At 39.5% G+C, this 14,153-nt stretch overlaps 1 protein-coding gene across 4 annotated transcripts in view; it reads left to right on the top strand.

Moving 5' to 3' along the window:
• Nucleotides 1–13,805, top strand: part of HSF2BP (heat shock transcription factor 2 binding protein) — a 133,573-nt gene extending 119,768 nt beyond the window's left edge. For 2 of the 4 annotated variants that reach the window (XM_065578263.1, XM_065578268.1), the window contains exons 7-8: nucleotides 1,925–2,028; nucleotides 10,527–13,783. In XM_065578263.1, coding sequence (XP_065434335.1) covers nucleotides 1,925–2,028; nucleotides 10,527–10,735 — 313 coding nt within the window. In that variant the 3' untranslated portion in view covers nucleotides 10,736–13,783. Of the gene's footprint in view, nucleotides 1–1,924; nucleotides 2,029–10,526 lie in introns of all 4 variants that reach the window. The other 2 variants (XR_010594894.1, XM_065578261.1) reach the window with 2 other exon arrangements.
• Nucleotides 13,806–14,153: the final 348 nt, after the last annotated feature.

The following is a 14,153-nucleotide window of genomic DNA, read 5'->3' as shown; positions in this document are numbered from 1 at the left end:
TCCTGTCACATTATGGGGGTTGTGTTAAGTTGTACTTGCAGGGGCCCTGGGTAGATGCTTGAAGAAGGATGGCTTAAGTCGTTTCCATATGCCAGGGACAGATTCTGTGCTGTACTTTCTGGGAGGTGCAGCCCAGGGGGCAGTGGTGGCTTTACATCACCGTTGCATCCTCTGGCTTCTGGGCTGCTGCCAGGGCCCCTGGTACAAATTAGAGCATCCCTGCAGCAGTCCAGAATCCCTTGGAGTACTCTGTGCTGTGGGTATGTCCCCTCCCTCCATATCTGCCCTGGTGCAGGCCCTATGCTAGGGCTGATAAGGGAGGCTGCATAAGTCCTATGCTGCTCCTATTTCAGGGGACTTCTCCAACCTCTTGCAAGTCCTATATGTTGCCAGAACTGGGGCCGGAATCGTCCCCTTCACTCTTGACATGTGGATTGGCAGTCAGCTGAGAATACAGCACACTCAAGGCTTGTTGCTTTTCTGTGGCTGCAGCAGTTACTCTTAGAGGCTTATATATGTTGGGCCTGAATTTTGCCTGGCTTCTTCATGCCTAAGCAAAGGTGAGCAGGGCAACAAGAAGTGTGTCTTCTCCCATAATACCCCCTTACCTTCTGCACAGATGCCAGACACACCGTCCTTATGAGTCCCTTCAGCACAAAGACTATTAGAGTCCAGTGCTGTTGCTAGCACTAGACTTAGTGTGGGATGAAAAAAAGATGTGTGTGGCCCCAGCCCTGTCCACAACAGCCAGTGGAGTTGGCTCAGTATGGTGGCAGAGGATACCACTGTGCCTTCTTTAAGGGTGGCACTCCAGGAGGCTTTGTATCTGCTTGGGATAATTTCATGGGCCCACTGGCTATTAAGACACATTGTTTGGCAAAGAGTAAAAATTTTATTAAGATGATGTTTAACAAAAGTGAACGGTACAGAGTTTAAACGGAGAAGTTTCAGGTTATCAGGGAATAACGTACAGATTATCAAGGGGTGCGAAGTTCGATTTAAGATCGGATGGCGTAAGGAATACATCATCTGCAATATACTACAATGGAGTCTCACCTTTTCTCTCTTAATAACCTCTCTGTCGGATTTTATTTTAGAGTGTGCTTTACCTGTAGCCTGATCCTTTAAACTGTTGAGTGACCTCAGCTCCCACTGAAGTCAGGGTGCTCAGCACCTCTTAGATTCGGGAGATCTCCTTTATCAGGATGTCTTCCAAAGAACAGATTTATCCTAATAAGGAGAATGATTGACTGCTGCTTTAATTGGTATAGAATTAGCATAAACTTTGTTTGACAGGGACACGAGTGGCCAGTGTCGGATGATTAGGAGATGCATAGCTAGGTTTTAAAGTTGTGAAATTCTAAGCTGCTGTCTTTTTTTTTTAATACAGAAGTTGTCAAAGATCAAAAGAAGAATGAATGAAATGCAGCAAATTTCATTTAGTTCTTTTGATTCAGTATAGTAATTGTTATAAAATCTTTGCAGCCTTTTTTTTTTTTAAGTGGCCCTTTCATTTGTTGAGACAAGCGGCTTAATCAGGATGATAGGCTGCCTTCTGGGGAGTCCCAGTTAAGAGGATTCTGTTGCATATGGTGAGTGATCATGAAGGCCAAATTCTGCTTGCCCTACTCATGTGACTAGTCCCATTCAGTTCAGAGGAATTTAAATGCTGTCAAATTGGCTGACTTTTACATGATTAATATATTTTGATTTATAAATTTAAATAAAATCTCTCACATTGTTGCATTCATGTACCTGTATGTATATAACATGACATAAGTACATATCTTGTATCTTATATATTGAGTTTGAAATATGCATCAGGATCTAGCCGTCTGTAGATGCTCATCGTAAGTATTGGTTGCAGTTACTGTAATGATGCAGTTTAAGATGCAATTTAATCACCTTTTTAATTTTATTTTAGGCTAATGCTGATGTCACTGTACAATGTGAGCATCAACTTGAAAGGCTTGAAGTACATTAGTGAAAGTCCAGGTTTTATTCCATTACTTTGGTGGCTTTTGAACGGTAAGATTGTTATAACAGTTCAAATTGTGGACTTTTTGATAATAGCTGTGAATAGATACAGATAATAGCTGAGTAGAAATTCAGATCTGTGACCTTGTTCTATTTATGAGATAATAAAGGTCCAAAGAGAGGGAAATAACTGAAGGGATGAATATAAGTATTTCTATCAATGATTCTAGTGTATAACATTCAATTCATGTAAGAGTTATTGATGGCAGTACCCCAGTGGGGGGAGGGGAGGAATCTGATAAAGCAAATGGAAGACAGCCACCTTTACTTGCATCTATGGACTTTAAAATAATATCTCTGATCTATGAGACACTATAAAAATGTAATTGCTGAAAAGTATGTACGGTAAGATCAGGCTTAGTCTTTGATCTTGAAACAAATTAACCTTTGCAACTAAATGCATCCCTGGTGTGAGTCCAGCTCCCATTGATAAGATCTAGCATGGTCTAGTGGATTGAAAGTCAGGAGATATAGGTTATATTCCCAGCTCTGCCACTTGTGTGACCTCATGTAAGTAAATTCTCCTCCGTGTTGGTTTCTCTTCTCACATGTCTTTTCTGTTTAAACTAAGCTCTTCAGCACGGGGTTTGTCTCTGTGTTTGTACAGTGCCTAGTGCAGCAGGGCTATTGTAGCACAAATAATAATAATAGAAGTTAATGGGAGTTGCAGCTGCTGATGCAAGGATCAGATTGATGCTTGGAGTTGTTTGATCTATGGTATTTCAATAAACTTAGGGATTTCCTATATGCTACATGGCTCTCGCATATATTTTTATGTACAAATTATGTACTCAGGCTCATTATTAAATAACTTTCTTCAAAGGATCACAGTTAGTTAAACCTCACAATACCCCTATAAAATATCATACTCATTTTATAGATTTATACATAGTTGGGGGAGATGAATCGCTCAGTGGAGGAACCTGAGTATATGGTCTTTTGCCCTACAGTACAAAGAAACCTTACACGCATTGCTCCACATTTTCTTCTTTATGACAAACTAATATTTAGGTAATTATTCTAACAAAAATAAGGTGACTGAAGTTCCCAAATGTCCCATTCAAAAGACCTTGATAGAATAAGTTAATCTTGCTTGGAGCTAGATAGTTGATGTGATTTCATTTTTTAACTAAAGTGCCTATGGTCACATAAGCAGACAAAGTATGATATACAATTGATAATATTTAGTTTGCAATTGTTGATGGGAAAAGAGGTTGAAAGGCTGTTGTGCATTCTAAAGGTGTTGCTCATCTGTGTCTGGAGTGAGGAAAAAAGACAGGCTTATATAATACCTTTACTTTCTGAAGCTGAAATTCTTAAATTCTGAGAAAGGACAAGGATTCCCAGGCAATGTGCATCTGCCAGTTCAGATTCCTGAGTGCTGGGAAGGCTTGCTTCCAGTTGACAGAGATGGTGGAGTAGTTTGTGCAACTAGACCAACAGTACTGAACAAAGGATGAGCCCAGGATCTACCCTCACTCCCATCATCTTCCTCAGCAGGAGATCCAGGCAGTTTTTCTGCGCTCAGGGCTTTCTTCACCTTTTCACCTGTGTGATATGAGCGCTTTTCAAAGGCCAGTGTCTCTGTGGTGTTGTCCTGGATAATGCTATTATATTATCTGCAGATATAAAGAAGCGCCATCTTTCTCAGCAACATACATTTCCTTTCTGATACAAAGCCTGTTGAGACTCTTCTGATTTCTTAGTGCTTCATTCCTCCGAATACAACAGGAACGTCTCATCTTCTCTCTTACAAAGTGCTAGACCAAGAACACCTTTCTCTGTTAATCACCACATTAAGCATCAAGGAGAAGTTGGCCCAAGTGTTACTGTTTGGGAGTAGACTCAGATTTGCCACTTCTCCTGGGCTAAAACAATTACAAGAAAAGGAGCACACAGGGAATTCATTGGGCTATTCTCTGTGTGACGGGGCTCAACTCACCACTACGGCACCTCCTGCTGGCTGTCCTGGGAATTAGCTGGTGGTTGCCAGTGTGCCCTCCTCAGATGGTGTCTTGCCTGTCGTCATTCCTGTTTCCTCATGCAGGACTCGCATCCTCTTCTGGACACAGTCCTCCGACTGTGCCTCACTCAGTTCTTTCCCCCCTTCCAGGGGACCAACAGTCCTCAGTCCAACCACTTGCCTCGGTGGCAATCTGCAGTCCAGGTTCTAGCCACTTGTCTCCGTGGCAGACTGCAGTCCGTGCACGGGTCACTTTCCTCAGTGGCCAGTGGTGGCAAAAGGGAGGGGAGTCTGGGCCGGTTCCCTCCTCCGGGCCCCAACCCAGGTACCGTATAGCCAACAGCCATGTACTGTCCCTCCTCCAACTCCACCATCTCCTTCCCTGGCCCACAGCCCTAGTACCTCCTCTGCCCTTGTATCAGGGCCTTAGTTTGGCAGCCGTCAGCCTGGAGCTTTCTCATACTCTGCTGACCCCACCCAGCACTGCTCTGTCCATGGTCCTTCTCCCTCACCCTTTAGGGAGTGACTGCCACCTCCTCTGCTCAGCAGCCCCTTCTTATATGGGCCAGCCTGGCCCTGATTGGCTCCTCCAATAAACCTTCCCCTAACTGGCTGGCACTACAAGCCTTTTCCTTATTGGCTGCCTCCCGCACAGCCTCCCCAGGGTTGCTTTAAAACTCCTTACATACCAATGAGGGGCAACTGTGCCCCATCACACTCTGATATTCCCCTTCATTCTTATCTCTTTATGGCCACTTTTCTTTTTTTGAACCAAAAGATTGGTGCTATTGAATTTGAACTCAGAGGTGTTACAGAATTTGGAGGGATTATCGCTGGGCCATATTCCCCTCAGATCTAGGGAAATTACTCAGGTATTTCATAAAACAAAAGAGGGCAGGAAGCTCTTGAGTGTTCTTAGATCTCTCTTCTCTCAATTTTCTCCTGAAGCGATCACAGTTCCATTTGAAAACTCTTATTGTTGATCCACGAAGTTTCTGCAAATGACTATCTCTACTCTATAGATCTCAATGAAAGATACCTTCATATTCCTAATACTCCCTGCCATCTTTAATATTTGCTTTTCATGACTTGATCCTAAACTTTTCCAATATATAGCTTTTCTGTTTGGATCGTCTGTGTGTCTCAGAATTTTTTGAAGCTCCAGGTCCTTCTCATGGTAGCACCTCTTTTAGAAGTCATCTTGGTTTTCTATTAGCTCAATGTCTTATTAATCAGATCCTCTAATTCTTAGATTCTCTAATTCTCACAGTAGCCAACTCTCAAACAATTCAAATTCTTCAGACTTTGAAATCAGTTTTCAGAAGAGTGCCCTTATCCACTTCAGGACTGCATTCATCGCAGCACTCATTTAATGACTAAGTCTTCATCCTCATGCTTAAAAACAAATTCCTCCAAATCAAGTCTCTCATGAGTAGCACAGTGAATTTATATTTGTCTTTAAGTTTAGAACCCTTTAAGATTTCTTATAAATAATCTAATAATATAATAATAAATAAAAACTAAAATATATTTTAGTGCTTCAGATTTTACTTAAACAGCTGTCTAGTTAAGAGGTACATGTACAATGCATCACTTTGCCATGTGAAAGACCTCTGGACTCTCACTTCCATGTCCAGTGAATAATCAGGTATGTTGTGGAGGAGATGGGCCACATTCTCAGCTCTGATGTGAATCTAAAGTAGCACTATTGGCTTTAATGGATTTACACGTGGAAACTAGTTTTGGTCCTAACAGATAGGATTGCTGACTGGCTGATCTCCTCAGATAGCAATGAGAACAGTCCCCTGACAAAAGGGAAGATTGAACTGACATCAGTTATACAGGAACTGGAGTTAAAAAAAGAGAGTATAAAAGGGTATGTTACATAGAAAAAGCAAACTTTCAATATTAGGACTTGTTGCAGCATAGCTCATTCTTTGTAAATGCTTTCTGTGTTAGCATTTCCCCCACTGCAGATACTTTGTTTATTATGTTTCTTCTTATCTCTTTGGCCCTATCAACAGTAGGGTAATTTTTCAAAATCTCTCTGCTACTGCCGACACTGGTTCTGGTCTACAGGCGTTAGCAATATAAGGAGCCTTTGTATGGATGGGCTTGCCTCACCATTAGCTCGACCTAGTGTGATCATGGGTAGTGAGATAGTGCTTAAAATGGGGGCAGCAGCTGGTGGCCCCTCCACACTAGATCTCCCAGGATTTCTAACTCTGATGGTGCTGAAGTAGTGTTAGCCAAGATGTGAAACTTTTGAAATATTGTCCTGGCATAGGCAGAGCCTTAAACTCTATTGCAAATCATTTGCCAACAATAAATACTGCACCCAGGTTGGCCAAGAAATGTTACAGGCACATGTACATTGGATTCACACCACTCACAGAGCCAATTGTAGATAGGCGGTTTCTCATTGATGTAATGCAGTTACTTAAACTCTGCTGTAGGGAATAGTTCATCTGAGAGCACACTCCTAATGACAGATGTGACTGTAAAATCTGCCTGCTTTATCAGCTGTTTTTATCAGTGACTGAGTGCCAGTGACATCAGACAGTACCTCGTTAACAGTTAACAAAACGTCAGCACAGTTTCTTGCTAAAATTGCATCAGTATGTTATAACTGTGGTAGGCTTATATTACACATGCTGTTCAAGACCAAGACAAACAGCTACATTTTTTCCCCTTAATGATTAGACTTGAATATGTTAGCTAAGAAATGTGTGCGCCTGTTGTTGAGAGGATGTGATGAAGTGATATGATTACAGCTAAGACTTTTTTTGGCTTCATGTAAATAAAATTACTCAACTAGTATAGAAATGACTAATTCTGGAAGCTATTGAAATAAAGATAATGCTGAGTAATGAAGATCCCTGACATACTTACTTTCCTTTTGCCTGTTCTCTACTAGAACTTATTTTCTTTTAAAAGAGAAATCCTTAATGAAACTGGAGAGACCAAAAAAAGGGCTGTTTAAGTATATTTTAAAATCCAAGTAGAAAATTACAAAAATATAAATATCCCTAACAAGCAGATTTCCAAAACCATATACAGTTATGATAAGGTGTATATGTGTGTGTTTTAACATGTATCCATTTGTGTAACTCTAAGTGTCTTGCAATACATGTAGAACAATAGAAATCAGAGACAAGAGATGCTGAGTTTATCTTATCCATACCTCTTCTGATGCAACATTATATTCACCAAGTGCCTAATATATTCTTCATTCAAGCGATTCAATCAATAGGGATTCTATGACTGCCATTGGAGACTCTTTGCAGAATCCAGTAGATCTCAATGGAAAATTTTCCTATTGTGCATCTAGATATAATTTTCCTTAGCTTTGTTGCATAGTGTTATACCTCCTTAGGCAATTCCTCTCTTCCTTAGTATGTACACACTTCTAATGTTTGCAGATTTTACTAATGTAAATGCATATAGTATTTGCTAACATAGCACCTTTCATCAAGGATTTTAAAGCAACTTATATATACTAAGCCTCACAATTCTTCTGTGAGGTACTAAAAGTCGTAGACTTGTTTTATAGATGGGCAAACTGAAACACAAGAGGGGTGTGACTACCTGTATCCAGTTCATTTCAATAAGCTTCTTTTCCGCCTCACTGGACCATATTTCACTATCCTTACTCTCAGTTCACAGCACCTTTCTCCACGACAGCCCCATTGCAAGTAATGTAATGTTCAATACAAGTAAAGGTAGCAGAACCTGGTCCTGTGTTAGAGAGAATAGTTTGGCTTTGTCATATTCTTTTTGAAATGTATGTGTTTGGATTTCAATCTCAATTTTGCCAGAAATAAACAATAAAGTCTTAGAAGCCTAAAGACAAAAATTGAAGACACATTTACAATCTTTTTCTCTTATTTTGGATAGATCTACAATCAGAAAAATAAAAACTTCTGAAAACGTTGGCTTGTGGCCTGTATTTTGAAGAGTATCCACAAAGTATGGGTACCCTAATTTGTGGGTGCTTTCAGAGGTGCAGAGTAGCTGCAGTTCTCTGTGACTTCAGCTGGAGTTGTGTGTGCTCAGCATTCTGAAAATCAGGCCTCTAGTTGTTTTCAAGTTGATCACCCAAAATTAAGGGACAGTTTTGGAAATTTTGCCATAAATGATTCCTTTAAGGTGACACAGTATTTGGTAGCAAGCTGAAAATATGATGAGATGAGGCCTCCATTATGCTAATCACTGTATAGACCAGTGGTTCTCAACCTTTGCAGACTACTGTACCCCCAAGAGTCTGATTTGTCTTGGGTACCCCAAGTTTCACCTCACTTAAAAACTCGGATTTCAGCTTCAGCCCAATGCAGTGGGGCTCGGGCTTCAGCTTCACCCCCCACGTGGTGGGGCTCAGGCTTCAGCTTTCTGCCCTAGGACCCAGGGACTCTGACGCTGGCCCTTGTGACCCCCTTAAAACGAACTCACAACCCACTTTGGGGTCGTGATCCATTGTTTGAGAACCACTGAAAATATAGAACTATATAAACAAGTCATTGGTGGAATGAAATTTGAGTTTGTACTGACATCACTAGTGTTTTTTTATGCAGCCTGTTGTAAAACTAGGCAAATTTCTGGATGAGTTGATGTACCCCTTGGAAGACTTTTGCATGCCTCCAGGGGTACACATACCCCTGGTTGAGAATCACTGGTATAGACACCCAGGCCTACTCTACACTACAAAGTTCTGCTGACATAGCTATGTCAGCTAGCGGTGTGAAAAATTTAGCCCCCCAGGTGATATAGTTATACGGGCAGAACTCACAGTATAGACGCAGCTAAGCCAATAAAAAAGTGCTTCTGTTGGAATAGCTAACATGGTTCTGGGAGGTGGTGTTACTGTGCTGGCAGAAGAACCCCTGTGAGAATACACAGTGTCTGCATTAGGGGCCTAGGCTGGCATAGCTATGCCAACATAGTCTCTGTAGGGTAGACATGATCATAGTCAGAGACTGTCACTGCCCTTATGAGCTTATGATCTAAACAGAGGAGGCAAAGGGTGGGAGAAAGGAAATATGTTACCCCATTGTACAGCTGGGGAACTAAGGCACAGAAAGATTGTGACCTGTCCTCAGTCACACTGGAAGTCTGGCAGAGTCAGATTTAACTAACATAGTGTTAAAATTTCAAGAAGCCACCAGTGCTTAATGCCTGTTCTGCTGAACTGTTGGCAGTGCCAGTGGGAATTTCATAAAATTCCCCATCTAGACAAAGCTTTTGTCATTTTTTGACTACATTTCTCATCTTTCTAGGCCCTGTTCTGTTTCCCTATCCTGTTTGGTGTTTTCAACACCTCCCAATTTAATGTATGTGATGCATTAGTTTAATGCATTCTGCTTACCCTGATTTCAGATCATTAATAAAGGTGTTAAGTAAGCTGACTAATAAGAGAACCTTGTTCTAGCCCACTTGACACCTCCTTCCAGCTCAAGGCATTGTGATTTATCACTGCACTTGATTTGTGGTCCTACTGCAAGACTTCAGTCCCCATGGCAATGCTGGTATGCAAATTAATTTCAATTAATTTTTCTCGACATTTTCGTACAACACTCTGTCAAAGGCTTTCCTGAAATCTAGGTATGACCGTGACAGACATAGTAGAAATGCACAGCACGTGATACAAATAAATAGATATTTTAGCTATAAAATACTTTAGAAATACAAGTTTGGAATATGCAAAGTAGAGAACATAAAAATAAAAGGAGTCACCTACTGGGTGCGTCTAGCAAAGGCACAAACAGACACCCAACAAACTGTTGGATATAATTAAAATAGAATCACTCCTAATATTTCAGTAGTAATAAATGCATCCTGTTCCTTTAACAACGGAAATCAAAATTAATTGTACATCTTCCTAGGCATGTTTTTCTGACACGTTCCTAAGTAGTTAAACCAGATTTGTCCCACTACCATAAAATCAAATATACCCAACACTTCCGTTTGTGTCAACTGAATTTTTAGTATTTGGAGGACTGTCATATTATTACCAAGTGTATTTGATTAAAGTTGAGATTTTATTGAGTTTAAATGGAATCTGAATCTTATATAGATAAAGAAAAACTTTATAAGAATTGCAGAATGAGTGTTTTAAAACAGACTAAATAGTAATGGGACATAGTTTATCCTGCTCCAAGTGAAACTGCAGCAAACTAAATCTTGGCTACTGACAAAGTTGTTGATAAACCCACATATCTGTGGGATTTGCTACATTTGGAGTAAAGAAGAAGGGAACAAAATATTCCTGATTACCAGTTCCTCCCAACCAGTGCTTAGCACAGGGAACGGAGGAGGAGTGCAGTGGTGGTTTTAAGCCACTTTTATATCTTCTCATATTCTGGGGCTGGCCAGCCCCAAAGGGCCATTTCAGCAACTGAGAATAGCAGAACTTCAGCCACTCTCCCTTTACCAAGGGTCCATGGGGGATGGTGATGTAGAGCTATAATGTTAGTCCTGGCATAAGGGTGCATGTAACAAGTAGCTGGAATCGTTTCTTCCTCATTTCTAGACCCAGATACAGAAGTATGTCTGCATGTTCTACGGCTTCTCCAGTCTGTGATTCTAGAGCCAGAAGTTTTAGCAAAGTCAGCACCTGAGATGCGTGACACCTTGCCATTTCAGCGTATCATAGCGCTGTCAAAGAGCCGCAACGCAGAGCTGCAAACACTGGCGCAAGAACTGCTTGAAGACCTCAAAATCCTAGAGTGTGAAGTGTAGAGACATAGTCGCTGGAGTATTATGACATCAACTGTTTACATTTTCCCCATATTTTTATGCTGCAAAGGTATGCAAAATATTATAGCAGATTAAAAATATACAAGTAATTAGTAGAGGTGGACTTGGATTGAATCATTTCAATCTAGCTAGTTACCTATATCAGAATCCCTGCCACTAGCTAGATAACCCAATCCAAATACGTGGGGAAAAAAACAGTGTGTTGTTTGTTAGGTGCCTGAACATAATCCTAGAAGAGCTCCCAGAAGAATGACAGGTTTAATTTATTTCATAGGGTTTGTTGATAACGTGTTTCAAAAGTGATCCAAACCATATGACCTGCTGGTGATACATAGGGAATAAAATAATCATCTGAACTATAGGCAGCACATTCTTTATTTTCAAGGATAGCCAACCTTTTTGGTCCAATTCAGTCCATCTCTAATAATTAGTGTGCTAAAAGTCAACTTTGATGCTTTTTATAACTCTAGTGTTTCAGAAGACAAGAAATTTCATTTTTATTGTAATTGTTTCTTTTCTCTATCCTTTCTAATCAAAGACAATTGGAATTGTGTGGAGTGTATTAGATTCTGCTTTAGAATTTTTCATTCAAATTCAGTGGAGCTGCTGGAGAACTGAGTTTGCAGCTGCCATGAATAATAGCAACTGAGCTTCCCATAGGCCCTGCAGAAGGGAAAAGATTGCTGTGGTCTCAATATACCTAGTTCCATAGCCAAAGAGGATAAAATTAATTACTGCTCTGTCATGAACACTGGTGTATTTATTTGAAATTCTCATTATTTATTAGGGCTAAGCTTGCTTCCATCAATTAAAAAACCCCCAAACCAGCTATATTATATACTTTGTAATGCTATGATTTATGTCTATCAATAACGCTGTCATTTCCAGTTTTCTTGTGTTTGTAACATAGTTTGCAATGTGACAGTGTTGGAAACAGTGACAGATAAGATACATACTTTTACAGAAACAACAACTTCCTCTTACCCACTGGTGTTATGGTTCTTCGCCGATGAAGCCAACACATTAAGAAAAATGAAGATCCCAACATATTAACAAAAATGCAGCATTGGTGTCTTCTACTTTTACATCTGTGCAGAAGACTCAGAAGACAATCTTCTGAAATCAGTTTTAGACAATTTTGTTGATGTGTCTTGCGTCTACATCACGCTACAGCATTTTTTTTATTATTCAGATAGTAGCACAAGACAAAAAACAATGTAAAGCTTAAAAGTTCCATCCCTGTTCAGCAAAGCACTGAACATAGGCTTAACTTTGATTTGAGATTTAACCACAGGCTTAAAGTTAAGCACACATTTAAGTGATTTGCTAAAGTGGGGCCCCAGTGCTTCTGAACTCATTGATGACACAATGCAGCATAATTGGTTACATTAAATCAAGTGCAAGTCAAGTCAGATAATAAAAAGAATCCTGTAGCTACTTCTTTTTAATATATATACAAACTTGTTCTGTTTAGGGTGGAGTCCTTAGAATAAATGCATTTTGTCCCTTAATTAGCTGTTATGGCTAATGGGTCGTTTTATAGCTGAGGAACTATAAAATGCATTAGATAAGGACATAGTTGCAAGAGCTTCCATGAAAAGGGGTTTTGCACAATGCTACAAATATTCAATGTTAGAAAATTTAGTAGAAATGGCTGTAAAGCGCCTCGTTGCAGAAATTTGCCAATATACTAAAAAATTCAGTGGATCCTAATTAGCACTGAATGAAAAAAATACAATATATAAACTTCCCAGAATATATGCCATAAATCAAAGGGCTATCACAAAATATGAGACTGATATCACAAATGAAGTTAGATAGGGGTGAGTAAAAGAAAAAGATGCCAAGAGCACTTAGTGGGAGTCATACTATTTCTGATCCAAGAATATACAATACTCACTATGGGTAGATGTTGATCAGAGTAAAATCTCACAAGTTATTAAAATACATTTTCTTTGGATTTATTTTCTTACCTTGACCAAATACCATCCCATGATGAAATCAAAATGGTGATAATTTTGATGTCATCACTCATTTCTTGAGTTGATAGTCCAGGAAACTCTAATTTCCTGAACTATCAACTCAAGAAAGTGTTTAATTTTAAAGTATAGTAAAAGGCAAAAAACAAAGTCTAATCACATACTTTTCAACTGAGGGGTGTTCTCCCATTAATGTTTTTAATCAAACCATTGGAAGCCAGTAAGCAACAGGAAAAAAAAGTGTGATTGTCTGCGTGTGTGTATGTAGGCACACTCAGCACTTCCATCCACATTGGAGGCTTTGGTAAAAACCTTCCAATTTTATCTTACACGTTCATCGTACCTAGTGTTACTAAAGCTGGGAGCTCACCATTTGAAGAACTGTCAGTTACACCTGCTCTGAATTGAATGTTTTTGTAGTGAATAGTCTTCATTTAGTTCCTTGATTTATCTCCATGTGACCAGTCCTGGAAATTAAGCAGTTAATCTGATAGTGAGCATCAGTACCTCTCCCAGCTCCCTTTCTCCAAGATTTAACTTGCTGGGGCTATGGCCCCCCCATAGTCAGACATAATGCTATGGATCCACCAACTTTGAGGAAATGCCTATTTAGTTTTAAAAGTTTAATTATGATATTTTAATAAATAAGTAAAAGTATAGCTGGTTCTGAAAAACTCACTGCATCTTCTGAAACACTTGAATTATGAAAAAGTCCAGAAACAAACAGGGATAAAACAGATAATGTTTTAAGATGGCTATTACATTTTTAAACAAGTTTTTATTGACATGTTCAACCTGTTTATTACAGTTCTTAGTGAAATTGTTGTTCATTACTTGGTTTTATGCAAATGACAAGGTATTTTGTTTGGGTTTTGTTGGTGTAAAGGAAATGATAGTTCAGTATATTGCTTTTTTCAGTTCACACAAAAAAGTTTGAGAGTCACAAGGGCTGAACTGTTTTGAAGTCGGATGAACCGGTTTTAAATTTGTTTTTCATGAACGCCTTCACTCTTTAAATATTGTGGTGGAATAAATAGTACCTTACTAGCTGTAGTACTTATCAATAGCTTTAATATCTTGTTGCCGTCTTTTTCTTCCTGTATCCCAGATTCAGTAGGCTCAAGAGTCAACCTCCTTCTCCAGATTGCTGAGCTCTGGAAGCAATCTGTTAGTGGTTACATTTAATAGAGCCTTTTGTAGTGGGAGTAAAGTCTGATGGCTTCCAAACACAGATCATCTGACACACCCTAGTTCTAGTTGTTTTCGGGTTTGATGTCCATTTCACTAGTAATAAAACAAGGCAAACAGTTTATCTTATCTAGTGTTAATAAAGCTGGGAACTCACCATTTGAAGCACTGTGTCAGTTACACCTGCTCTGAATTTAATGTTTTTGTAGTGAATAGTCTTCATTTAGTGCCTT

This window comes from Chrysemys picta, chromosome 1, assembly GCF_011386835.1.
Source record: "Chrysemys picta bellii isolate R12L10 chromosome 1, ASM1138683v2, whole genome shotgun sequence".
In the NCBI taxonomy this organism is placed as follows: domain Eukaryota; kingdom Metazoa; phylum Chordata; order Testudines; family Emydidae; genus Chrysemys; species Chrysemys picta.
Note: the sequence above shows the minus strand (reverse complement) of the source record. Positions and strands in the feature narration are given on the sequence as shown.